Raw genomic sequence first — 25,511 nt, 5'->3', positions numbered from 1 at the left:
TTCCTCTGAACTTGGTCAGATGAGAATGGACAAGGACCTTGATACAGCGCAGGACCCATTTCCCACAGAAGAACCATCTCCTCATGGACTTGATGCTCCCATGTAAGAAGTGGTGAAACTACAAGATGTAATGATGATGAATGTCAGGTTCTATGCTTGGGACCAGCGGTGAGACAAAGCTTACAAAAAGGTTCACCCTAGCTTAGGCTGCATTGATAGACGTGAGTATCAAAACCTGATCTAACCTACCTATCCTAAGTGTAAGTTGGTTTCTAGATGTCTCACTTTAAAGAAGGGGGAACGCTTCCCCTTGAACAAAGAAAGACGAAAGAAAGAAGGAAGGAAGAATGAAATCTGTCCTCAAACATGGGAAAGGCTTGTAACATGAACGATGAGAGGTGTTCTCTGAGAGTGAGGGAAACCAGGACCCCTGGTGGAGGCCACAGGGAGATGAAAGCCAGCTCCTTGCAAGGATGATTCTGTCTGGACTGAGGAGATAGCAAGTTCCCCAGGACCCAGGACAATCACAGCTAACGTTGTGAGGAAGCCTGCTCTATGCCAGGTCCTGTGCTGCATGGGTTACAAAAAGTATCTCAAATAATGCTCACCGTAGGAAGTGGTTCCTTTTAACGTTGCCATGTTTTAGGTGAAGAAACTTCTTACAGAGAGCTAAGCATCTTGTCGAAGTCTGATTCACAGGCCCTTTATGTCATGGCACCTCTGCAGCATCAAGAGCCACACTGGTGGGACTGCTGAGGAAGGGACTCTAGGATCAGAAGGGAAACTGTACCAGATGACTTGGAAGGAACGCTTCCTGAGAGGCAGTGACTGATTTTTCCTAAGGTGGCATTCTAGGCACCTGCCCCAGTAGGTCAGGGCCAGAGCCAGGCAGAGGCTGGAGTGACTAGAGGGAGGTGGGCACCCCAGTATCCTGCCCCTGCCTTTCTGGGACTCGGTGGGGTCAGGGCCTGAGGACCTCCAGCCACCCTACCCTTCAACAAACTCTGTTCCAGAAAAAGGAAATGGCCGGGCCTGACAATGCAGAGCTGTGACCACAGGGTGGCAGCAGTGCTTCAGCTGCAGAGCACTGCTCCCTAGGCTGAAGTGAGGCAGGTCCTCAACAGTGCGAGTGAAGATGGGGGTCTGTCTACAGACATCTGAAGCAATCTCCACTTTCTGGGGGCTCTGAAACCTTTTAGTCTCCTGTATCTCACTTTTCTATCCACAGGCAAATCTCAGAGTAGTGATTCCATTTTTGATCCTCCAACAGGCACGTACATACACATGGGTGTGAATGGGCTGCGTGGCCCTTCCTGCAGCCTCTCCAGTCACCAGACTGGGTCATCCTGGCTGACTCTGACCCTGGCGCTTCCCTCCTTCCTTCCTAGGACATAATGCCTAGCCGGACAGGACTGTCTCTATGCTTTTATTCTACAAGTTAGGAAAGAGGAGGTGATCAGTTGTTGCTCTCCAACCTGTTGAGGGATTGGGAGTTCTTGAAGGTCCCCCAGGGCCTGGCTCTGACAAAGCATCTGCAATTAATGATGCTTCTTGAGCTCTGGAGACAGGATTTATGCATCTAATAAAGTCTATAACTCCAGGCTTAGGGGCTAGGGCCGGAGGCTGAGAGCAGGAAGTCCCACGGGGGCCAGAGGAAAGCGGGGCCGGGGGGGGGGGTCCCAGACGGCTCTTCATGGAGCCGTGCATTTCCACTGCCTGCTCTAGATTCCCCCTCAGGCTGCTGTCGGGGGTGAGGAACGGGGACAGCAGGTATAAGAGGCGGGTGTGGCCAAAGGAAGGCAGATGGCAGCATGGACTCCAGACGGGCAGCAGTGCTGCTGCTGCTGTTAGTAACAGACTGGGGCCGCGCTGAAGGACCAGGGGACCGGGATGAAGGAGACCAGAGCTTCACGGTAAGTCAGCATGCCCACCCCCTTGTCACCATTTTCCTGTACCTCAGCTTGAGAATTGTACTCCAGGTTCAAATACGCCCTGGCTGCCAGGGTCACTGGGTCCTCACATCTGAGAAAATGACTCCTTAGCCTCCTACAACTTGCCCCCGGAAGCCACTCCCTTCCCCTCATGACCTAAACGCCCAAGGCCTTAGCCCATCTTCCTTCCCGGATGCCCCTGTACCACAGGAGGAAGACCGTGGCGCTCGCCCACTGCAGGATGCCCAGACCCCCGGGGCACTCTTGCGCTCCCTGCTCCAGGCCATGCAGAGACCCAGCCGGAGTCCAGCCTTCCTGTTTCAGCCCCAGAGGTGAGTCTAAGAGGGACACGGGCAAGGCAAGGGCCAGAGTGAGAGGGGCGGGAGGGCAGCGGGGAAGGGGGGCACTGGAAGGGCCTACAGCTGAGGATGGATCTCTCCTAAGGTTTGGCAGAAACACCCGGGGCTCCTGGAGCAACGAAAGGCTGAGCTCCCCATTCTGGAGCCTGGCTGCCCCTCAGCGCTTTGGGAAGAAGTGACATGCCATCCTTTGATGTTTGCATGCAAGGCCCACACCCGAAAGTGCCACGTGTCCCCCCAAATAAAGCTGTCTGGCTTCTGAATCAGTGTGCGTGTCTGTCTGTATGAGACAGAGGGCCAGGAGGGAGTCCCAAGACAAGAACCACAGCTCCCTCCGTCTCTGCCAAACCAAGCTCTCCAGGAACAGGCGATGGAGTTCCCAGAGGTCAGTGCACCCAACCTCCTGCCACCGGAAAGGCAAACATGGGGACCTGTGGGGAGCAAAGTGGGGAGGCACACCAGGGGAAGTGACCTGGTGCTAACCTCTGCCACCGACTACTCAGGGAAACAGAGCAGGATTTAAGAATCCAAAAAGCAGCACGTTTATTTGAGGCTCTTACTGGAGAGCTCCCGATTTCATTCCCCTTCTTCATTACCAGTTACGTGAGGACAGAACCCGGGCCAGCTGAGGCCCCTGGTTCCTGGCCCTGTGCCCTCCTCAGCCTGCAGGCAGGCAGTCTGTGTCAGAGGTAGAGGTGGCACCTCCAGGGGGTACCAGAGCTGGGCAGATGCACGGGCCGGGGGCAGGAAGAGCAGGGAGCAAAGGACGAATGTCCACGAGTCCAGCCGGGGCTTTATTTGCTGCCCGCCATGATCTTGAGGTACTGCAGGGCGCGGCGTGCAGCCTCGCCTCGGGCTGCCTCCCTGGTAGTTGCAGAGCCGTGACACACGGTGGCCGGCTGTGTGGACAGCTCCACCAGGCACTGGCAGAGCCCACTGAGGCTCAACTCCTCTGCAGACCAAGAGAGAAGAGGGAGGCAGTGCTAGGCAGGAAGGCAGCACCGGGAAGGGGGTGTCCATGTCATCACCATGCCCTCCCGAACCCTTACTCCCATCCATACTTGCTCGGGTCCAGTCCCACCATCCCCCCGCCCCCCAGTAACCATACCAATATCCAGGTAGCTGACATGGAAGGCCTGCTCCTCAGAGAGCTCGCTGAGGACACTGCAGCAAGCAGAGCCCAGAGCGCCCAGGGAGCCCGCGGAGCAGCTGCGCAGGGACAGGATCTTCTCTCCCACCGAATTCCGCAGAGAATCCCAGGTGCAGCCTGGGCCCCGGTTCCGAAGTCCATCTAGACGGGAGCCCACACCCTGACAAGATGGGGACAGGAAGGAGGATGCAGCCAGGGACTCTGAGACCCAAGCGTTTAACAGACATCCTATGTCCAAGGAGAGAAAAGCCCAAAGGACGCTTCCTCCCATTGCCTCCCCCAGTCAACCCCTGTGTGGCCACCTCTAGCTATTAGACCGTGGACCGGATGGCCAGGCAGCCTTCCTCATTCCAGTAACAGAAGCCTACAGGGCCCCTGCCCTGGGCCAGCTCCCTCCCCCAGCGCACTCACCATGCAGGCCTATAGCTGAGGCTGAGAGGGGGCCCAAGAAACCCTGGGTCTGGTAGGAGAAAGGGCGGAAGCAGCCCTGGGACCCCGAGAGGCTCACTTGCAGGTCACAGACCCGAGCCCCCAGTGCCCAGCCCCCCGCGTGGGGGACGGAGCCCGGGGCCCAGCCCACAAGGCACTCACGAGGGAAAAGTGATCGTCCTCAGGCTCCGCCTCACTCCCCTCCCGCGCATCCAGAGGCACCGTGTGCACGCGAAGCAGCATTTTGGCCGCTGCATTGCGCTTTGCCAGCTTTTTGGAAGTGCCACTGCCTGCAAGGGGGAGAGGGTTGCTGAATCATGGTTCCCAACAGACGCAGTGCTTCCACCCGCTCAGGGGATGTCAACTGAAAAGAGGAGCTCAGGACCTGCTACGTGTCCGAGAACCTAGCCGGCCAAAAGAGGAGGGCAGGACAGGGTGCAAGGAGAAAGCTAGGAGGAAGGAGCCAAGCTGGGGGTCTCCGCCAGGAAAGCAGAGAGAGGCTGGGAGCTGCCTGTGGCTGTGGCTGAGGTGCTGCGGGATGGACAGTAGCTACAGGAACTCCCCTCTGCCCAGTTACCAATCTCAATGAAACGCTCCACCCGGCAGGTCATGGTAAACTCTTTGCGGTGGGCTGGTCCAGACTCCTGGGTCACTGTGTACTCAGGCAACCGCCAGCCTTTCTGTACCACCAGTTCCTTGGAAGGGAGAAACAAGGGTGCACAAGACAGTGAGAAAGAGTCCTCACATCCTCTCCCCCTCCCACCCTGGAAGCCTCAGACTCGGAGTTAAAGAAGGAATAAAGGAGGGGTGGGAGAAGCCCTCAGAACAAGGTAACAGCCCCACATCAGCTACCCCCATGGCCCCTGGTACAAGGGAAGACAGGCATGCATGGGAAATGAGGATGGGGACACACCTGCAAAGCACCAACGGGGTTGCACTCAGACTGCTGAGGGGAGACAGGGGGCTGCAGCTCCATGGGGGGGCTCCTGAAGGAAAAAGGGCCCAGGGCCAAAGCTGAGGGGGCTGGCTCCTTCGGCGGCTGCCCATGAGTCCTAAGCCCTGTTCTGGTTTCCCCCACTGCCATCTCCCTACTCCCCACCAGGCAGGCAGCTGTCTCTCCAAACGTCAAGCCGGCTCTCTTGCCCCTCCCACCCCAGCAAGGTCTCCTCCAGCTCCCAGGCCCATTTCGATTTTCCGGAACACTTGACTGTCGCCTCGCCAGGACAGTGGAGAGGGGTGTATGTCCAGTCCCCAGAAGCACCTGATGGGACTCAAACACAGGACCATCATGTGGCCAACTCAGAAGAAAATGGGGCCTGCAAGACCTTTAACATCAACCATGTGGCTACTGAAAAATTATAAATTACCTCCCATCTCAAGAGCTTACCAGCTGGTGCAAATTCTTCAAACTCTGGTCCCCAACTATTCCATCCTCTGTTTACACTCAGACTTCCTCATGCCTGACCAGCCTGGGTGCAAGGGCTAGGGGCCAGGAGCCAGGACCCCTTCCCGCCCCCCCAGGGCAGGCAGGAAACACAAGATACCTGGTTGGGACAGCAGATGAAACAGGAATAGCAGCCGCTGCAGCTGTAAACACCGGCACGTCCTCAGGCAGTGAAGAGTCTAGGGGAGAAAAAGAACTTCCCGAGGGGAAGGGGGCCTTTGATTCACACCCACGTGGGGTGGGGGTGGGGAATAAAGGGTGTGGGACCCAGGTCCTCCTGACCTGCCCATCCCCTAAGAAAATCTCTTCCCACTAGAGACAAAAACTCAGGGAAGCTCAACCACCAGTTCCTCCTGAGATCTTTTGCTGCCAAACACTTGATCAAAAAGACTAAGAAAAGCGGGAGGAGGGTCTCTTCCTACCCAAGAACCACGGGAGCAACAAACACCAACCTGAGTATGGAAGACGGAATATGCCATCTTGCTGGAGAGGGGAAGTATGTTGGGGAGCAGCTCCCTCCAGCCTCAGCCTCCACCCCTCCCCCTCCCCAGGCCCCAACCTGGGCCCCAAACCACAGCCATAACCCCTCACTGGGGCTGGCCGTTGCCCCCCAGAATCCTTCACAGCAGCAGGAGCCCTGGAAGCATCCTGCTCGGGTTCCAGAGGAAGCTCTCAGGAAGAGGTCAAGTCAGCGTGGTTCAGTGTCACGAGGCCAAGCCTACGGGGCAGAGGGGCTGGTGCAGGGGCCTGGGTTCCTGACAGAGCCTCTAGGATGCCTTGGCTGTACCTCCCTCACCTGCTGTCCTCCAGGGCCGGCTCCAGCATGCTCCCCCCTTTGAGGTGTTTGAGGGCCACCTCGGCTGCCTTGTGCTTGGCTGCCTTCTTGCTGGGGCCCTGACCTGAGAGAGGGGGTGTGGGCAATACTGGAGGTCACTGGAAGGACAGAAGAGAAACCAGCATCCCACAGCCTCTCTCCTCACAGCCAGAAGGAGTCAACCAAGCCCCCTCTCATCAACCTCCCCCTGCCCAAGACTGGAAGTGTTAATGCTAACTGCTGTCATGAAGGGCCCTTATCTTTCCATGAGTTCCCCAAATCAAGCCATGCCGGGCAGAACTCCTCCTGAGGTCAGACACTTTGTCTGGAGGTTCTTTCTCTGCCTCACTTTCCTCTGGGAAGCACTTTCTTTCCTCTCAATAGAGCTGGCTGGAAAAATAGAAAGAGTGCAGGCTCTAGAGGCAAAACCTGGCTCTGCCACCTACTAGGCATGTGACCTTGCCCCAGTCATTGAATCTCTCTGAGCCTCGGTTTCCTCAGATTCAAAATGAGGATACTACCACCTACATCAGCTGGATCCGACCACGGTTTAAGGTAAGTGTGAACTTGATTAAGCACCTGGAGCAGAGTCCAGCACAGCGGGCACTCACTCCCCCAAATGCTGCACTGAGATTTCGATTTATCTCCTCTTACTTCTTTCTCCAGGATAACAACGATCTGCCGGGTCACTGTGGCAGCGCGGCTTTGCTCCTCTAACTCTCCCGAGTCCTACCCACCTCCTCACAGACCTGTGCTCCTAACCCAGTCAGGGATTTTCCCCCTGAAATCTCTCCTGCCCTCACTGGTCTTGGAGAAAAGGACTGTGAATAGATTCCAAGCAATAAAGCCAATGGGGCCCTGTGAATGCACACCCCAGCCAGGCTGCCCAAGCCTTCCTCACCAGTGCAGCTGGTGTCGCCAACGGTGACCCGGAAGGTGAAATTAGGCTGGTGGGCTTGGCCCTCGGCTTTGAGAAGGTCGTACACGGGCGTCTTCCCTATTCTGGTCCCATACTCCTGCAGAAGGCTGATCGGGGTCTTGCCCGGGTTGGCTGCCAGCATTTGCTCTATACTGGGGGGAAGGGCACAAACCCTCATCACACCTCCCCTTTCTGCACCCACCTGGCCAAGCACTGCCATATCAGATCCAGGCACACTACGGGGGACATAGGGTCCAGGGGACCTTAGGCAGCCACCGGCTGGGTTCAGTGTGGAGTAGAGTTGCAGGCTGGGAAAGCAGGGTCCAGTGCCCCAGGGCAAGCGGGGAAAGCACTGTTCCTTGTCTTAGTTAAGGCGAGGGATCCTGTACCCCAGTGCAGTTTGGAAGTGCATGTCCCCTGACACAGTGCAGGCCAGGTCCCCAGTACCCACCAAATGCACTGAATGTCGGGGGCATAAAGCCCAACGCCCCAGTGCAGTCTGGGAACCGGGCCAACCCCGAACTAGCTAATGCTGGAGGCTGTGGCCACTGCCGGGGTGCATGCCGGGAACCACGGCCCACTACCCCAGTGCTTGCCGGGAACAACCCTCAGGCCAGGTGCATGCTGGGGCCGCGACGCTACTCCCTCCGCACCGTGCCAAGTTATGCGCCCTGCAGGGATCGGTACTAGGCGGCTCACCTGGGCAGCCCGCAGCCCGTGGTAATGCCGGAGCCCTGCTCCTCTTCACTCATTCCCTCCTCCGTCTCCGCGGGCGCCACCGTGACTGCAGCCTCCACGCGCCCCAATACACCGCCGACGAGCTAGGGCCGGGGCCAAGCCCCGAGTCGCGGCCGGTCGGGCCTGCCGCGGAGCATGCTGGGATATGGAGTCCCCCGCCCACCCGACTCTAAGAGTCTCCATCAGGAGGGGAGCTATCCGCCCCACAACCCTCCGCGTGGTTTGCCCGGGCAGGCAGCATCGCCTTCTGGGAGGAGCGGACTCATCCACTGTCGCTTCCCGAGCTGAGGGTGGTTTTTTGTTTTTTGTTTTTTGTTTTTAATATCGCCCCGCCTCCTTCCTTCCGCGTCTCCTAGCCTCAGGGCTGGGGCTCTGGGCGTGCGTACTAGCAGAGTGGAAGCGTCTAGGGGCGGGGCGGTAAGGGCGAACTCGAGACTGGGGGCCTTCGGGTCCCTTAAAAACTACAGAACCCAGGAGCTTGCGCGCCATCTTTGTCGCAGCTGGAGGGGCAGGGTCAAACGTGCACGAAAAGTTTCGCGGCGTAATTGGTTATTCCCGACTGCGCTCGCTTGCTCTAGGAGGATTGCGACTGGTTACTTCACCTAGAGGGGCGGGGACAAGGGAAGAGTCAACCCCCCCTTGATCCCGCCTCTTTCTGAGAAAAGGTTGTGATTGGCCCAGGTGCAAGGCGGCTGTCGGTTCCTGACTCTGCACTCTGGGAGGGTGGGCCCTGCCTGGACGCGGGAGGGCACTATCCTCTGCCCCTCAGGGCAGCGGGGCAGTTGTAAATCCTAGCCCATCTCAGTCTCAGTTCCCGCTCAGCCTTTGGCCTAAGCCCCTAGCTCTCGGGCTTTCGTCTCACAGAACCTGCTTCTTTTTCCTAGGTTGTCCTTCACCTCCCTTCCCCTTAATTCTGCCCTGCAGCCTGTCGGTTTCCGCTTTTCCAAAGCCTTTTTAGAATGGCCCTACACCTTTCTGTAGCTGGTTCCCCTACGCCAGGAGACCCCCCTCTGGTGCCTGAGAATCAGGCTATAGTGGGACAACAGGATTAGTAGGACTAAGGCACATAGTGGTCTCATTCCCTCTGCCGTGGGTCTTGGGTCTCTCAGCTAAAGAGAGGATTCTGGCCTCTTAAGACTAATCAACTAATCTGTGTGCGGAGCAGAACGCGTAGTTTTGGGTCCCAGAGCTCCATTCCCTCTTCGCCAAGGTCTCACAGCCACTGGCCTGAAAGATGTAGGGAAAATCTTGTGACCTTGGAGAGAAAGAGATCACGAAAAATGTCTGACTCTAAGAGTGTTCTGGGAATGGATCAGGGAAGAGATGGGCTTCTCTGTGCGGGGGTGGAGGTCCAGAGGAATCTTGGAATAATAACAAGGGGTCATCCAGGAACACTGGAGGGGGACGGGGCATTGAGCTGAGTGGAATCCAGCTGTGTGGAACTGGAGTTGTGACAATTAGAGGAAAGAAGACAGGCCAAGATCCTTTGACAGGGGGAACGATGCTGGGGGGTGGGGGGTCCCACCTGAGGGGCTGCTGTCTCAGGGTATAGGAGGGAGCTTATAAGACCAGCATAGTGGGCTCCTACAGAGTCGGCTTAAGGCCGGGGGTGGGGTCGCTCCAGGTCCCCGCCAGCAGGGAGGTGCGGGGCCCGGACGACCAGGGACGAGCCTGGAACGTGCCTGATGGCAGCAGCAGGCTCCTTTAAGAGGCCGCGGCTCCAGCGCAGCATCCCCCGTTCAGGGCGTGTCCGTCCCGGGGGGCCCGGGGCGGGGGCCTTGGAAGGAGCGGGAGTTCAAGCCGAGTGAGGACGGGGCTTGGGGTCGGGGGGTGGGGGGAGAAAGCTGGGGCTGACACCCGTGCACCCGGACACCGTACGAGCATCGCCTGTGACAGCGCCCTGGTCCGGTCGAGGGCAGCGGGGGGAGGAGGGAAGGAGGAGGAGAAGGAGGAGGAGGCGGGAGCAGCATCCGGAGCCGAGCTGCAGCAGCGCCGCCTTTTGTGCTGCGGCCGCGGAGCCCCCGAGGTGAGAGCCGGGCCGAGTTGTGGAGGGTCGGGGGCAGGGGTGGGTCTGGGTCCTGGGGTCCGGGTGCCGAGGGAGGGTCGGGAGGTAGATGTGGCGGGGTGCGGCGAGGGTGGCGCGGGGATGCTGAGACCGTGGGGATGGAGGAACTGGGGACCTGGACCCGACGCCTGTGGGGATGGGAAGGAGGGGAACCGAGCGGAGGAACGCCGCGGCCAGCTTGGAGGCGAAGGGCCTCCAGAGCTGGAAAGGAGTGTGTGGGGTGGGGGTGGGGGCACGATTGGGGGACGGACGTAAAGGACAGGGGGCAAGGGAACATCCTCCTCTCCTCCCACTCACCCTCAGGAGGGGGGAGAGGGAAGGAGGAAGAAGAGTTTGGGCCCCCTCAGGGCAGGAAAGGAAGGACAAGGCCTCATGTGCCCCTCACCCCCCTCCCCCTACACACACACACTTAGCAGGCTGCACCTGAGGATTATAGGCAAGAGCACCTGTTCCTGGATGCCCAGGTGATGGTCATTCTCCCCTGCCCCGTTCTTACGTGGCTTTCTCCCTCCTCAGTCTCTCCATCGCCTCTGGCTCCCCTAACCCACTTCCCCAGCCCAGGCCTTTCATGAACCTCCTCCCTTTTCCCTACACACTCCTCAAACTCCCTGGCTTAGAAATAAGCAGGAATCCTTTCCACAGAGTTAAAACTCCTATAACCATGGCCGTGGCTAAGGGGAGGGAAGAGAAAGGGTCAGAGGCTCTATAGACAGTGGAAGGAAATAGTGGGGTATCCCTTAGAATTGAGGGAAGAGTCCCACCTTTTAGCTCCTTCACCTGCTCCCTCTTGGAGGAGAGTGGGTCAGCAGCCCTCAACCAGGAAGGGGTGCACACGAGGTCCAACAGAGAATCATCTCAAGCCACAGTCAGTGCCTCCCTCAACACAATTTCCCTTCCAACTCACAGAATGGACTCCATGGCTCTGGGAGCTCTGATCTTTCAGCCAGAGGGTCATGTCTAGGGAAGACAAGTAGGAGGGATTCAGGAAGGAAAGGGCCTGCGTACGCCCTGCGTCTTCCCGTCCAGGCACTGAAGTTCCTCTGAGCTTTAGGGCCTCTGCTCCCTCCTATCTCACACTTAAGGGTGGAAAAAACTTCTGCCCTCTCCAGCCTGCCACCCATCTACTCACTCACTGTGGGGACTGAGGCAATGCTTGGAAGACCAATGGTGTGATACAGTAACCCCAGCACATGTGAAAACGAACCACTAAATATCCTTCCCCTAATTCAACCCAAGTATGGGCAGGGGAGGCAAGAAGTTTACCTAAGGAAGTGGCTCAGGACTTTCTGGTTGTCCTTATGGCTAAGGATGGCAAAACCCCTCTAAAAACTGACTGCTGTTTGTGGGTCCTTCCCCCTGAGGTGATGTGCTGCTCTGGCTCTGCCAGGAAGAGGACCCTAAATTCTTCCACCCACCAGCCTGGACTCGCCCAATGGCTCATCACGTGCAGTCCCACCCAGCCCTGCTGGTCTGGGAGAAAGAAGGGATTAGGGAATCAACCCCTTCAGGAGTCCCCGTCGAGGCAGAACAAGGAGAATGTGGAGATGACGCCAGCAGGGGACACGGGGGCTTCACTGATGGGCTGGCTACAGACACTAGTCTGTCTGCTTCCCTTGCTCCCGGGAGAACTAGGGGCAGCTGTGTTGGGGAAGGGTGACGAGGCGGCAGGGGCGCGCTATTCCACAGGAGAAGAAGGATCCTCCAGGATAGAGCCCTTTTCCTTTGGTTCCTTCTTTCTTCACTCTCCTTTTTATCCCTTGTGTTTATCCAGCTCCCTTTCCACCTATACCATCTCTGCTGCCTCTTGCTTTGCGGAGACAACGGAAAGAAGGGGAGGGACACACGTTTATAAAAATCTACTACTGCTTGTTAGGCGCTTTCCATGTGCTAATGTTTATAGGGAGCTTCCTGTGTGCCAGGTACCAGGCCAGGAACTTTATGTGGAGTATCTCAATACTGCTTATAACAATACTGAGAGGTAGAATAATCATCATTTCTATTTTAGGGATGAGGAAACTGAAACGTAAAGAAGTTAAGGAATCTGTTCAAAATCAAAAAATCAGTATGTGGCAAAAGAGTTTAGGATTTGAACCCAGGTGTATCTGACCCAGAGCCTATGTTATTACCCACATAATATCCTGCATTGCCACTGTGTGAACTAGTGACCACTGTCCCCATTTAGAGATGAAGAAACTGAGGTTTGTTAAGAAGTCTCATACTCCAGGTCGCCCAGCTGCTCAGGAGCAGAGACAGGACCTCAAGCAAAGCCTCTCTGCTTCTCAGGCCATCCACCCTCCCTCCCTAGCTCACTGTCCAAGGCTAGGTGACAGGAATGGATATAGGCACTCTGTAATTTTCATTTCTTCTTTTTCAGTTTAAAATAGATTTTTTAATTTCTTAATAAAAATACCCACAATTCCACCTACTTAGAAATGGTTACACATTGGTTTCTATCCTTCCAGATCTTTTTTTTTTTTTTTTTTTTTGGCGTTACACGGGGCTCTCACCCTTGTGGCCTCTCCCGTTGCGGAGCACAGGCTCCGGACGCGCAGGCTTAGCGGCCATGGCTCACGGGCCTAGCCGCTCCGCGGCATGTGGGATCCTCCCGGACCGGGGCACGAACCTGTGTCCCCTGCATCGGCAGGCGGACTCTCAACCACTGCGCCACCAGGGAAGCCCCTTCCAGATCTTTTTAAATGCACATACGGCTCAGGAACAATTTGTTAAAATACGCTGAACTTCTTCCAGGTGCACCTGAGGTCCTAAGTATCAGGGACCCCTGTGACCCATCATACCTTGCTCCTACCCTCGCCTTCCCCTCAAACCTTAACGGGTAGGGCTGCGGGGTGATCCTGGGCCACGATGGCCAGGGGGTGAGGACGGGGTACAGGGAATTAGGCCTTCCCCCTCAGTCTGGAGGAGGTGGGATATAAGGATTTGCGAAGGAAGGACAGGGGCCTCTAGCACACCGCTGCCATTGTGACCTGGTTCCCCTGGGACATGAAATCAAGATTTGTCCTGGGGAAGTAGAAGGTTCTGGTCTCCCTTCTGGTCAGACAGAAGAGATGTCCTCCAGAATCCACAGAGAAAGACCTGGTGTCCAGCCAACCAGAAAGACAAAGCCGGAGCCCCGGCACTGTGCTCGTGGCATTCCCCACATCATCTTACTTAACCCTCACCATCCCATAAGGTAGGGTTGGGAGTCTCGGAGGGATTACGTTCCTTGAACTAATTCACGGCAATATGAGGTTTTAGTTCTGATCTCTCCAAATCCAAAGCTGGTTCTTTTTTCCTAAACAGTACTGCGCCCCTCTCTCCCAGCCCCTTCACTGCCCACACTACTGGAGGAAGAGGCGGTGGCGGCTAGGGTTCTCAGGGCTGGACCTGTGTGAGGCTGGGGGCCTGGAGTTAGGGGTGATCTCCAGTTTTGCCCAGGCTCTCAGGGGAAGGCATTCCCCCCTTATGAGGGCGTAACAGAAAAGCTGTAGTTCTTTCCATCTGAGAACAACCCTGGGGCCAGGACCATGGATCCTGTAAAAAGCAAAACAAAAACAAGCTGCAGCCATTGGCCGGGAGCCTTGGCCAGGAGGGGTTAGAGTCCTTTACTCTCTCAGGATCTCAAAGCCTGGATTGGTGGAACTACCATTCCCAAGTCTTTGGTCTCCTTTCTGTGTGAAGACATCCCCTCCACCCCCAGTCAGGAGAGAAGGGGAATCTTCCTTTCCTGAGTGCAAAATAGGGTCCAAGACAGTGGCGAGTGCTCAGTGTGAGAGCCCAAGACTTAGACAGATGGCCTGGCCTCTCAACTGAGCCCCCAAGACAGCCAGACAAGCAGCTTGGCATTGAGATTCTGCTGTTAGAACAGGAGTGAGAAACGATGTAATGGGTTGCTTTGCCACAGGCCTCCAGCATCTCAGGCAGGAGAACCTGGGAGGAGGAATGAAAGGGATGTGGGGTACTCCCTGCCCACACTCCACCCCTACAGCCACCTGGAGGGAACCACCAGCAAACAGAGAACCTGGTAGCTGAAACTGAATTGGGGCTTCCTGGGGTGTCCAAAGAGCGGCTTCCCCTGGAAGATGCATAGTTTGGGGACCGCTCTCTCCCCTCACCCAATCTGGAGCCGAGTTCTGCACAGTGACCTTTTGGTAAATATGGTTGACAGAATGACTGACAGAGATATCCAGCCCCTCCTGTCACATCCCTGCCCTGCCCCCATGCTCTGCATAATTGATGGCCAGGGAGACATCCCTCCCCCAGGGTGACCAAATGTCTGGGGCAGGGGTTCCTAGCCATGATATCCCCTCCCCCCGCCGCAAAGGCCTGGTGCCAAGGCCCAGGTGGGGGGCAGTGGGACACAGCTGGCAGGTCAGAGATAAAGGACACAGAGAGAGAGTGTGTGTTGGGAGAGAGGAATCTCCAGTTTACTATAATCTCCTGGGGCCTCAGCTCCACCCCCACCCGCCCACCCCCAATACACACACACACTCCTTCAGGTCAATCTGGAAGAGCTGTCATTAGCCTGAGAACAGGGAGGGGTGGACTGAGCGTGGCTGGGTTCCCTCTCTTTCCTTAGGTCCCATCTCCTATTTCTTCAGCTACTTCCACTGCCCGAAATGACAAACAGGTGAAATGGCTTCTCTCCCTCTCCCCAGCTGCTGGCCCTGGATACTGGAGGGGCCCCTGGGGAGGCCAGGGGAACTGGAGGGAGGCTTGGCTGCAAGTGTCTCAGAGCGTGTCACCCTCTCTATGCCTAAGGCTCCAGGTTGCCAAACACCAGGTGAAGGCTGAAAAATTCCTTTAAAAAGCCAGGTGTTGTGCCTACTCAGAGCTCAGCTTCTAAATAGGAAATGAATCGGGGAGGGCACAGATGATCTGTTTTTCAATCCCCTTTCAGCTCCTTTTACTCAGTGTCCTCTGCTTTTCAAAATCAGTTTTTCGGTCCATCCTTCTTAGGAGTGTCTCTCCCTGTGCTTTACGCTGTTCGGTCTTTCTCTCAACTAGGTAGGCCCTCCTTCTCTGGCCGTGCCTGTCGCCCTTTCGCGTGTCCAGTCTCCCTGTCTCACCATTTCCTGCTTTCTCTGTGGCACCGCACCCCCAAAGTCAACCCAAGTCCCCTCTCTTCACCACCACCGGCTCTCCCTCCAATGCACGCGGGGACGGGGGTCGGCATGGGGAGGAGGGGACGCAGAGGCGGTCAGCCGGTGGGGTCCGAGGTCCCCGCCTGACAGCCCGCAACCAGCACGTGGGCCAGCCCGGGTCAGGGGCGGGGCCCCACCCCCGCGATCGCCGCTCACGTGACTCCGGGCTAATCTTGTCCCGGTGACTTCACGCGCCGCCTCGGGCCCAGTCGTCATGGTTACGCCGCAGCGCCCAGCGCTTCCCCCAACCCGCTGCGTCCCCTCCCCTTCCCCGCCCGGACCCCCTCCTCCTGCCGCCGGGCCCCCGCCCCCAGCCCCAAGCCACGTGACGGCCAGGAAGGAGGTCGGGAAGCGGGAGGGGGCGCTGGGGCCGTAACCCCTTCCTCTCCGCTTCGAACGGCCCTCACTCTGGCTTCTAGCAGCCGGAGCGCCCCAGTCCCGCTAGCCCTCCCTGCAGGCCCACCCGGGCGGAGCGCTGGGAGCCCCGGCCTTCGTTCTCAGTGGTCCGGAAGGGACACCCAGCGTGAGGGGCGCAGGCGAAAGCCCTCGGGTCCTCCCGCGGACGTTCTCCGGCGAATTGGCACGTTGCTTGGCCTGTCATTTGCCTTACTACGTGCATCTCACCTCTTGAAGCCGCCGTTATCTCGCGGGATATGTTGGGGATTCGGAGGCTGGGATTTCAGCTTTCTGAGCCTCAGTTTTCTCAAGAATATAAAGGGACCAATGATAATACCTCCTTCCCTGGGTGGTTCTGAGGAGTGAGGGAGCTAATGCACGCGTAGTGTACGTCTGGCCCATAGGACGATCCTCTGGGGTGTGTAGGGCAGTGGACTTACTGGACACCTTCCTGCTCCCCGCGTGCTGTTCGAAGCCTTGGGATCCCGTGCGACATCGTCACTCTCAGGAGTACAGGCTCTCGGAGGAGCCGGACGCCCCCTCGACCGCACTTTGTCTCCAGGATAATGGGAGCCATGATGGAGGAAGCACAGGGGGCTGTGCCAGCCCAGAAGGGACAGTAACTCAGAGCAGCGGGGACAGGGAAGAAGACTTCCAGGATGAAGTGAGACTTGGAAAACAACAGACGGGGCTTGAGAAGCGCCTTCCAGGCTGAGCACAGAGCTTGAACCTCTTCCTAGCTAACAGCACCTTGGGCAGGTTATTTAAGACCTCTGCTACCTCTGTCAAATGGGTGTAAGGATGCCTAACTTAGAGTTTTTAGGATTTAATAAGCTAATGCACCTATAACAGAGGCTAACATACATGGTAAGCTTTCCATAAGTGTTAGCATTCTCATTAGGTGCCCTGGCCCAAACGCCTGATGTAGCTTGGTAACAGGCTCTGTCCATTATGGCCTGGGTACCAACAGCAGTGGGAGACGAGGCTGGGGAGGGGCCAAGAGCATGGAGGTGAGGCTGCAGGACCAAGTGGGGGCTACTAGAGGGGTTGAAGAAGAGGGGTGCTGGCCAATTTGTGCTTTAGAAAGATCCTTCTAAAGGCTAGGTGGAGAATGGGGTGGGGGGAGCCTTAGAAGAACTTGGAGACCATTTAAGGGGCAGTTGTCCTGGGCCAGGTGACACAGCTAATGAGGCCTGAATTAAGGCAGTAACATGGAACTAGAGAAGAGAGACTAGAAAGGCACTGGGTCAGGGCTTTTCGAATGTGCCAGGCATAATAAGAATCAACTGGGGTGCTTGTTAAACACTCACCCAGGCAAACCCCACACCTGCCCACTGAAAAGGTCTTTGAGAGGCCTGGAAATCAAGAGTTACAAGAGCTGAGACCATCAGAGGTGCATCCCCACCCAGTGAGCCCTTTTTATTGTAGATTCCTGCCACCCCTCTCCAGTCGTGATTCAGAGGCTCCGATGCAGGTGGTTAAGGAGGGACCCTACTATGCTGAATAGTTAGAGAGGACTGCTGGCCTCAAGAATCCCTACACCTCAGGATGATCTGGTAACTGACTAGATGTGGAGGGAAATGGGAGACCAGATGACTTCTGGTGTCAGGCTTGGGACAAGATTGGTATAGGTTGAAGAATTCGCTGTGCCTGAGTGATAGCTAGTTCATCCCTTTGTACAGTTGGAGAAATGGAGGCTCAACTACAGCTTGCCTGAGGTCACGCAGACAGTAAGCGACAGAGGCAAAGCTAGGATTCAGATTTTGTAATAGCTGCTTTATAGATAGCACCCAGCTATGAACTGGGACAAATCTCTATTGTTTGGAAAGCTGGATCTTGGTTTGGGGAGTGCGGGAGAGGGCGATGGAGAAAGAGGAAAGGAGACAGGGCCTTCTCTAACTGAACCCTGGGGGAGCAGTGGGACTGATGTGAGGGCTAAGGGGGGTGAAGCACTAGGCTACAGCTTGTCCTGACAGTTTCTGCATCCTCCTTGGACGGTTCTGCCTTTTTCCCTCGTCTGTGCTGGGCAGATAATGGAGCTCATTGGTTACAGCCGTCACTTACCTCGGAGAGGCCCAGGTGTGTACGTGTGCGCACCCGAGAGGGAGACTCAGATGTGAGCCCTGAATATGCCTTAGGATAAGACTCTCAGCAGTCATGTCTCAAGTACATGAGTGTGAGGCCCCGGAATGTCCTGTGAGAGTGCCTGAGCGGCGCCGAGTCCTAGCAGTGTCACCTGTGTGTGCTTCAATGTGAGGGAGGCGTGAGAGTGTTACTGTTGTGTGCCTAAGGTTGAGCCTCAAAATGTGTATATCCGAAGGACCCTTATGTGACACGTGTGTGCATGTGAGCCTCAAGTGAAAGAAATATGTGCTCCAGAGGTAAATTACAGTAATCTTTCAGGGAGAAGGGAGCTAGTCTATTACCTTACTTGGGTTTGGGACGTACCTTACCAGTATGTACCTGAGCAGGGCTGTTACCTGTATCTACCTGAGAATGGTACTTAGGTATGTTGCCTGTATACCTAAGGAAGACTTGTGTCACTCATAGATGCTTGAGAGGAAGCTTATGTTTCCCAAGATGGATCCCAGGGGAAGCTTGGAGGGGGATAGGTACCTGAGGGTGAGGTTCAAGTGTTACTTCCAGGAGGCTCTTGTGAGCCCAGCTCCCCACCCCACACCTCTGCCTCTAGGGCGAGCCTCCTGAGCTGGGGCACCTGCGGCTTTGACGGCCCGTCCTCCTTTTTCCCACAGGGCCCACCGCTCACCACTACACCGGGGCCCAGAGGCCATGGCCTGCCTCCATGAGACCCGCACACCCTCCCCTTCCTTTGGGGGTTTCGTGTCCACCCTAAGCGAGGCGTCCATGCGCAAGCTGGACCCAGACACTTCCGACTGCACCCCCGAGAAGGACCTGACGCCTACCCAGTGTGTACTCCGAGATGTAGTGCCGCTCGGGGGGCAGGGCGGGGGCGGGCCCAGCCCCTCCCCAGGTGGAGAGCCGCCCCCTGAGCCTTTTGCCAACAGTGTCCTGCAGCTGCACGAGCAGGATGCTGGGGGCCCAGGGGGAGCCACTGGGTCCCCTGAGAGTCGGGCGTCCAGAGTTCGAGCAGATGAGGTGCGACTACAGTGCCAGAGCGGCAGCGGCTTCCTGGAAGGCCTCTTCGGCTGCCTGCGCCCTGTTTGGACCATGATTGGGAAGGCCTATTCCACGGAGCACAAGCAGCAGCAGGAAGGTAGGCCGTGTCCTCGAGGAGACCCTCTCCCCATCTCCCTGAGCCTGACATCCGTTTGGACAGCCCCACCTAAGTTGCCTGATGATCCTTTTCTCTCCCCAGAGCCCAGCCCCTTATTTGTCCATCAGCCACTGACTCCCCAGTTTTTTTTTTTTTTAATTTATTAATTTATTTTGGGCTGCGTTGGGTCTTTGTTGCTGTGCGCGGGCTTTCTCTAGTTGCGGCGAGCGGGCTTCTCGTTGCGGTGGCTTCTCGTTGCGGAGCACGGGCTCTAGGCACGTGGGCTTCAGTAGTTGTGGTGCACGGGCTTAGTTGCTCCGCAGCATGTAGGATCTTCCCGAACCAGGGCTCGAACTGTGTCCCCTGCATTGGCAGGCAGATTCTTAACCACCATGACACCAGGGAAGTCCCCCCAGTTTCTTTTTAGACCACCCCTTCATTTCCTTCCTGTCCCCTCATCTTCTCAGCCCATTTTAGCTACTTTTCTGCCTCACCCTCCTTGAGTCATCTCAGCCAACCCAATGCTTTTCCCTGAGCCTGACCACCCCAAGGCCCCAGGTGTGGCTCTCTGAGCCTGTGGCACTGTGCCTCCTGTCCACAGACCTTTGGGAGGTCCCCTTTGAGGAAATCCTGGACCTGCAGTGGGTGGGCTCAGGGGCCCAGGGCGCCGTCTTCCTGGGGCGCTTCCATGGGGAGGAGGTGGCTGTGAAGAAGGTACGGGACCTGAAGGAGACTGACATCAAGCACCTGCGAAAGCTGAAGCACCCTAACATCATCACCTTCAAGTAAGGTCTGGGGCGGGGCCGGGGTTCTCTTTTGAGGGCAGGGATCTACCGCACCCTTCCTGCAGCGGGTGCCAGAATGGCGTGGGTGGGAATGGGGGTGCCAGGTGTGAACCAAGTGGATGCTGGGCTGGCTGAGCCCTTCATGCCACTGTGTTTGGCTCCCAGGGGCGTGTGTACCCAGGCTCCCTGCTACTGCATCCTTATGGAGTTCTGCGCTCAGGGCCAGCTGTATGAGGTGCTGCGGGCTGGCCGCCCTGTCACCCCCTCCTTGCTGGTTGACTGGTCCATGGGCATTGCCGGCGGCATGAACTACCTGCACCTGCACAAGATTATCCACCGAGACCTCAAGTCCCCCAAGTGAGTAAGCAAGCGAGCAGGGAGAAGCTACTGTGCACGGTCTCCTGTAGGTGTCCCCACCCAGGTCAGTGTGGCCATCTCCCTGCTTTCAGACCCTGTCCTAAAGTCCATGTGGCCATCTCAGAAACCCCTCCCAAGTGATAGCCCTATCTCAAGAGGGCTGTGGTAAGCCCCCCGTTTCTGGGTGTCCCAGATGACTTCAAACAGAAAGGTAGAGTTGCTGCAGCTAGACAAGGTGCGTGGAGGGGCCCGGGCCCCAGCTGACTACACTCTTTACCAGCATGCTCATCACGTACGACGATGTGGTGAAGATCTCCGATTTTGGCACTTCCAAGGAGCTGAGTGACAAGAGCACCAAGATGTCCTTTGCAGGGACAGTAGCCTGGATGGCCCCTGAAGTGATCCGCAACGAGCCCGTGTCTGAGAAGGTCGACATCTGGTGAGGGCCAGGCTGAGGACTAATAGCAGGCGGCCAGCATGAGAGCTGGCAGGGTTGGGGGTTCTTCCAGGGCCTGAGTACAAGTGAGAAGTGAGACAAGCCTGCAGTAACCTGCAGGGCCTCTGGAGGAAGACCCCCCCAAGTGACGTCCCCTCTTATCCCTAGGTCCTTTGGTGTGGTGCTGTGGGAACTGCTGACTGGTGAGATCCCCTACAAAGATGTAGATTCCTCAGCCATCATCTGGGGTGTGGGAAGCAACAGTCTCCATCTGCCTGTGCCCTCCAGCTGCCCAGACGGCTTCAAAATCCTGCTTCGTCAGTGCTGGTAAGGACCACCTGGCCAAGCTGGAAGCAAGGGAGGTGGCTGACGGTTAGCCAGCACCCAGGACCCGGGCATCCAGGCCCAGAATCCTGAACAGGGAAAGGAGGACAGAGCTCCCAAATATGGCTCTCCAAGAAAGACCCCAGGACTCAGAGTGTGTATCAAGGGGACTAGGATAAAGAACGGAGAGAAATTGGGCTGACCAATAGTCTGCAGGGGCGCACAAACTGTGTGTGACCTTGGGCAAGCAGTGTTCCCTCTGAACCTGTTTCCTTATCTGCAAAATGGGGACAACAGTATCTGATATAGAGGGTGTCTATGAAGCGCCTGTGAAGGACCAGCACAGCCGCTGAGCATGGCTGGTTGAGCCTCAAGTATCGACTGTCATAGAACGCGGGAGGCCCTGGACCCTTGTTTGGAACCTAGACCGTGGAGGAAGGTGGGAGATTTCTAATCTTTGGCTAAGCATTTCCCCAAATGTGTTTCTTTTAATGGAGTTACTCAAAAAGGTTTGTTTCGGCAAACAAGTTGGAAAATGGGATTAAATAGGTTTCCTTACTGCAGGACTTTGATATGCTAACAGATGGCCTGTAACATTTCCTAGATAGTTGACCAGGGAGTTTTGTCACAGAATCATTGTAGAGTTGGATTCTCCAGGACACCCTTTGGGAAAGGATGCTCTAGTTCCTTTCTGGACCTCCCTGCAATTCCTTTCTCTCCCATGACTCCATTTCCTCCAGGAACAGCAAACCACGAAATCGTCCATCATTCCGACAGATCCTGCTGCATCTGGACATCGCCTCAGCCGATGTACTCTCCACACCCCAGGAGACTTACTTTAAGTCCCAGGTGTGCTGTGGGGAGGAAAACGAATACCTTAGCTCCCTCTCTTTGCAGGGGTAATGGTGTCCTTTGAGGGGAGGCTGGGAAGAAGGGTGGCTGGGGATGGACAGATTAGCTCTTGAAGGACTGAGACCTGGTCTTGGTTGATCCTGTGCCCCACTCCTGTCTGCTCCAACACACACAGTGTGCAGCAGTGCAGGCACCTGCGAAGGCTTTCTACAGGTCTCACCCCTAATTTTCTCTCCACCCCCAGGCAGAGTGGCGTGAAGAGGTAAAGCTGCATTTTGAAAAAATTAAGTCAGAAGGGACCTGTCTGCACCGCCTAGAAGAAGAGCTGGTGATGCGGAGACGGGAGGAGCTCAGGTGTGTGTTTTGGGAAGGTGATTTCACCAATAGCAGGGCCTGCAGACCAGTTCCCAGAGACTGGGATAAACTATGGCACCAGGTGAAGCCAGCTCACCTCGGGGACCCTTCTCCCCATTTCAGACACGCCTTGGACATCAGGGAACACTATGAGCGGAAGCTGGAGAGAGCCAACAACCTGTACATGGAACTTAATGCCCTCATGTTGCAGCTGGAGCTGAAGGAACGGGAGCTACTCAGGTAATCACACACACCCTCATACACCAAATCCCATCTTCCTGGAGCTGTGCCTGACTTGGAGATCCTACTGAGCCTCGGCCCCCATTCCTGGTCCCACGCCCAGCTAACGTGTTTTGTCTTTAGGAGGGAGCAAGCTTTAGAGCGGAGGTGCCCAGGTCTGCTGAAGTCACACCCTTCCCGAGGCCTCCTGCACGGGAACACAATGGAGAAGCTCATCAAGAAGAGGAATGTCCCACAGAAGCTGTCACCCCACAGCAAAAGGTAGCACCAGAGTTTACAAGTGCCATCGCTTGTGAATGGCAAGGGGGATGCTGGAGAGGCAGGAGTAGGGCTCAAGGATGCCAGGAAGACGGATACTGAGATGGGAGAGAGGTGCCTTGTACTGCCTGAGATTAGGGAGTGCTTTCATGTGATAAATTTGTTAATCTCCAACTTGCACTTTCCCTCTCCCACCAGGCCAGATATCCTCAAGACTGAGTCTTTGCTACCCAAGCTAGATGCAGCCCTGAGTGGGGTGGGGCTTCCTGGGTGTGCTAAGGGCCCCCCCTCACCAGGACGGAGTCGCCGTGGCAAGACCCGTCACCGCAAGGCCAGCGCCAAGGGCAGCTGCGGGGACCTGCCCGGGCTTCGTGCAGTTGTTCCACCCCATGAACCTGGGGGACCAGGAAGCCCAGTGGGGCTAGGAGGGGGACCCTCAGCCTGGGAAGCCTGCCCTCCAGCCCTCCGTGGGCTCCACCATGACCTCCTGCTCCGAAAGATGTCTTCATCGTCCCCCGACCTGCTGTCAGCGGCATTGGGAGCCCGGGGCCGGGGGGCTACAGGGGGAGCTGGGGACCCTGGCTCACCACCTCCAGCCCGGGGTGACACCCCGCCAAGTGAGGGCTCGGCACCCGGCTCCACCAGCCCGGATTCACCAGGGGGAGCCAAAGGGGAGCCACCTCCACCAGTAGGGCCTGGTGACGGTGTAGGGCTGCTGGGAACTGGAAGGGAAGGGACGGCGGGACGGGGAGGAAGCCGGGCTGGGTCCCAGCACTTGACCCCAGCTGCACTGCTGTACAGGGCCGCTGTCACCCGAAGTCAGGTAAAGTATGGAATGGTTCCTGAGCTCTTCCCCTTTCCTTCTTCATGGGGTGCGGTGCAAGTCCTTAATTTACCTCCCACGTTAGGTTCTTGATCTTAAGCCATTCCCAACTTAACCCTTTAAAACCATGTTTCCTTATCCTGGGTCCTTGATGACCTCGTCCCCCTTTGACCACAGTCTGCTCATCTCTCCTGCAGAAACGTGGAATCTCATCAGAGGAAGAGGAAGGAGAGGTGGACAGTGAAGTAGAGCTGACCTCAAGCCAGAGGTGAGTGATGCAATCAGGAGATCATGGCATTCTTTGCTTTCTGAACTGCAAGGTGTAGTCAAGCTATAATCCTGGTCTCCCCAACATACAGGTGGTCTCAGGGCCTGAACATGCGCCAGTCGCTATCTACCTTCAGCTCAGAGAATCCGTCAGATGGGGAGGAGGGCACAGCTAGTGAGCCTTCCCCCAGTGGCACACCTGAAGTTGGCAGTACGAACACTGATGAGCGGCCAGATGAGCGGTCTGATGACATGTGCTCCCAGGGCTCAGAAATCCCACTGGACCCACCTTCCTCAGAGGTGGTTACTGGCCGGGAACCCAGCTCCTTGCCCATCCCACACCACAACCTACTCAGAGGGGAGCAGGTGAGTCGCAACCAGGTACTGGACAGGGAGCAGATGTCCAGTCATTTGAGAGCTGCTGGGGAGACAGATGCAGAGGCCAGAAAGATAGGTACTTCGCCCCTGTGTCACTCTATCTGAAGCTGTTTCCTCCCGTACTAAAGAGCAAATATCCACGTGGTAGAATTTGGGAGATCTAGAGTACCTAGCGAGGTTGCGTGCACAGTACCTATAAATTGCAGCCAGGGAGGAATCCTGAAACTAGAAGTCTGGTGCCTTGGAGAATGGCCTGAGCAACTGAAATCGGGAGACAGTAAAACCTCTAAACCTGCAACTACAAAGACCACAGTGAAGGATCCTGAAGGAATCTATTTGCCAAGAGATGCTGAGCCGCACATCACTGCCTTTCTGCTCTTCTTCACAGGGCCCTCCCAACTCTGAGGACTCAGACTGTGACAGCACTGAACTGGAAAATGCCAACAGTGGTGAAGCCTTGCGGCCCCCAGCCTCCCTCCCTCCATGAAAGCCACTCTTATCCTTGTACATAGAGAAATATTTATATAAGTAATATATATGCGCCACATAATCAACAAAGACAGGGCTATCCCAGCCTAAGTCTGGCTCAAGGGAGACTGACCCCTGACCAAGTCACCTGATAAACTCTAGGGACACTGGCAGCTGTGGAAATGAAAGACAAGTACTGCCCTAGAGATATGGGTAAGGGCAAACTGGCCCCTTCCTGCTTCACTCCAATACGTTCAGCAAGTGGTGAGGCGACAGAAAAGCCAAACTTGCCTAGTTTCCTCTCTCTTCTTTCTGCCCAAACTATGAGGAGCAGGAAAGGGAGCCATTTAGACTGCACTTTTTTGTTTTCCGTTTACTCTGTTTACACATTTTGCACTTGGGAGGAGGGAGGCTAAGGCTGGGTCCTCCCCTCTGAGGTTTCTCAGGTGGCAATGTAATTTCTTTGTCCCTCCATCTCTCTGCCCAAGCGCTGGCTTAGGGACTAGGGGGAGGCCAGGAGATTGTGAAAGCATGTGATGGCTCAGGCTGAAGAACTGGGGTGTTGTTTTAAGTCCCTGCTTTTATCTTGGTGCCTGATTGGGGTGGGGACTGTCACATTGTAACCCCTGTGAAAAAACCTTGAAATATAACCACTCCATGCAGGCAAGCTGTTGAGGGTTTTCTTGGTGACTGAATGGGGTAGCCTGCATAGCTAAGTAGGAGCCTTGGGCTCCAGATGTTATCTGAGGACTCTGAGTGACTTCCTCCTTTTTATGCTTTTCTCACTAACAAACTGAACATCACTTACAGCCCCAACCTTGTAAAAATCTACATAAATAGGAACAGGTCTGTCTTTATAAAGGATTCTAGTAGGACCCATAAAACACCCATTCTTTTTAAAAACAGGAGACTACCGTTTTAAGTCTGGACAAGAGTATAGGCATTCCCAGCAACCTGAACCCCAGTGAGACACACGTTCAGCTGCTTCCATGTGTATGCATGTGCATCCCTCCCCACCCACCCAGTTGAAGTGCTTGCTTACACTTTGCAGACAAATCTTAGGAAAATATAACCCCCCATCTTTTGGACCAAGGGCACAGCCAGCTTGCTATATCTATTAAGGTCACTCTGCAATGCAGGCTCAAGGGCTACAGAAAAAGATGGGAGTGGTAAAACAGAAGAAAACATCTTCAACGGAATAAAGGCTTACATTAAAAACCCAAGCAGGGTCCGTGTCCTTTGACGGATAAAAGGTGCAAAAATAACAGCAAGACACCAAAACCCACATGAAATCACTGTGGCATCCAGTTTCTATTCACAAAGAAAAAGCTCCAGTCCATCTTTTAAT

General features: G+C 56.0%; 3 protein-coding genes and 1 long non-coding RNA gene across 8 annotated transcripts; 2 read left to right on the top strand and 2 right to left on the bottom strand.

The window, feature by feature from the left end:
* The first annotated feature begins 1,468 nt into the window (after positions 1–1,468).
* Positions 1,469–2,506, top strand: NPFF (neuropeptide FF-amide peptide precursor). The gene is made up of 3 exons (XM_082666060.1): positions 1,469–1,913; positions 2,142–2,263; positions 2,376–2,506. The coding sequence occupies exons 1-3, from the start codon at positions 1,812–1,814 to the stop codon at positions 2,467–2,469; spliced, it is 318 nt and encodes a 105-aa protein (XP_082522186.1). The 5' UTR covers positions 1,469–1,811; the 3' UTR covers positions 2,470–2,506.
* Positions 2,507–2,837: 331 nt separating this feature from the next.
* TARBP2 (TARBP2 subunit of RISC loading complex) lies at positions 2,838–7,937 on the bottom strand. 4 transcript variants are annotated; one of them, XM_082666036.1, is made up of 9 exons: positions 7,746–7,937; positions 7,029–7,198; positions 6,110–6,212; positions 5,414–5,509; positions 4,783–4,855; positions 4,447–4,564; positions 4,032–4,159; positions 3,399–3,600; positions 2,838–3,242 (listed from the first exon to the last, which is right to left on the bottom strand). In XM_082666036.1, exons 1-9 carry the CDS (start codon positions 7,796–7,798, stop codon positions 3,085–3,087), a joined length of 1,101 nt encoding a protein of 366 aa, XP_082522162.1. In that variant the 5' UTR covers positions 7,799–7,937; the 3' UTR covers positions 2,838–3,084. The 4 variants fall into 4 exon arrangements, with proteins under 4 accessions (XP_082522162.1, XP_082522164.1, XP_082522163.1 ...); XM_082666038.1 differs by having other exon boundaries at positions 7,029–7,193; positions 7,746–7,934; XM_082666037.1 differs by lacking the exon at positions 7,746–7,937 and adding an exon at positions 7,498–7,608.
* Positions 7,938–18,161: 10,224 nt separating this feature from the next.
* MAP3K12 (mitogen-activated protein kinase kinase kinase 12) lies at positions 18,162–25,161 on the top strand (the record flags this gene model as incomplete). Of its 2 annotated transcripts, XM_082666010.1 has the most annotated exons (14): positions 18,177–18,313; positions 18,413–18,621; positions 19,223–19,406; positions 19,572–19,763; positions 20,044–20,202; positions 20,368–20,526; positions 21,264–21,372; positions 21,620–21,729; positions 21,853–21,969; positions 22,093–22,230; positions 22,426–23,050; positions 23,248–23,318; positions 23,410–23,683; positions 24,084–25,160. In XM_082666010.1, 14 exons carry the CDS (start codon positions 18,177–18,179, stop codon positions 24,180–24,182), a joined length of 2,583 nt encoding a protein of 860 aa, XP_082522136.1. In that variant the 3' UTR covers positions 24,183–25,160. The 2 variants fall into 2 exon arrangements, with proteins under 2 accessions (XP_082522137.1, XP_082522136.1); XM_082666011.1 differs by having other exon boundaries at positions 18,162–18,621; positions 24,084–25,161.
* On the bottom strand, positions 18,924–20,127 carry LOC309829808. The gene is made up of 3 exons (XR_014297430.1): positions 20,060–20,127; positions 19,225–19,324; positions 18,924–18,984 (listed from the first exon to the last, which is right to left on the bottom strand). It is a non-coding gene; the product is annotated as an uncharacterized lncRNA (long non-coding RNA).
* Positions 25,162–25,511: the final 350 nt, after the last annotated feature.

Source organism: Grampus griseus (genome assembly GCF_964374135.1).
Source record: "Grampus griseus genome assembly, chromosome: 11".
In the NCBI taxonomy this organism is placed as follows: Eukaryota; Metazoa; Chordata; class Mammalia; order Artiodactyla; family Delphinidae; genus Grampus; species Grampus griseus.
This window is presented reverse-complemented; position numbering and strand designations above follow the sequence as displayed.

Coding starts and splice junctions, on each gene's coding strand:
- NPFF (XM_082666060.1), top strand. CDS start 1,812: ATGGACTCCAGACGGGCAGCAGTGCTGCTGCTGCTGTTAGTAACAGAC. Junction 1,914..2,141: donor AAGGAGACCAGAGCTTCACG/GTAAGTCAGCAT, acceptor CCTGTACCACAG/GAGGAAGACCGTGGCGCTCG. Junction 2,264..2,375: donor TTCCTGTTTCAGCCCCAGAG/GTGAGTCTAAGA, acceptor ATCTCTCCTAAG/GTTTGGCAGAAACACCCGGG.
- TARBP2 (XM_082666036.1), bottom strand. CDS start 7,798: ATGAGTGAAGAGGAGCAGGGCTCCGGCATTACCACGGGCTGCGGGCTG. Junction 6,213..7,028: donor TGGCGACACCAGCTGCACTG/GTGAGGAAGGCT, acceptor CCCCTCTCTCAG/GTCAGGGCCCCAGCAAGAAG. Junction 3,243..3,398: donor TGTCAGCTACCTGGATATTG/GTATGGTTACTG, acceptor CTTGGTCTGCAG/AGGAGTTGAGCCTCAGTGGG.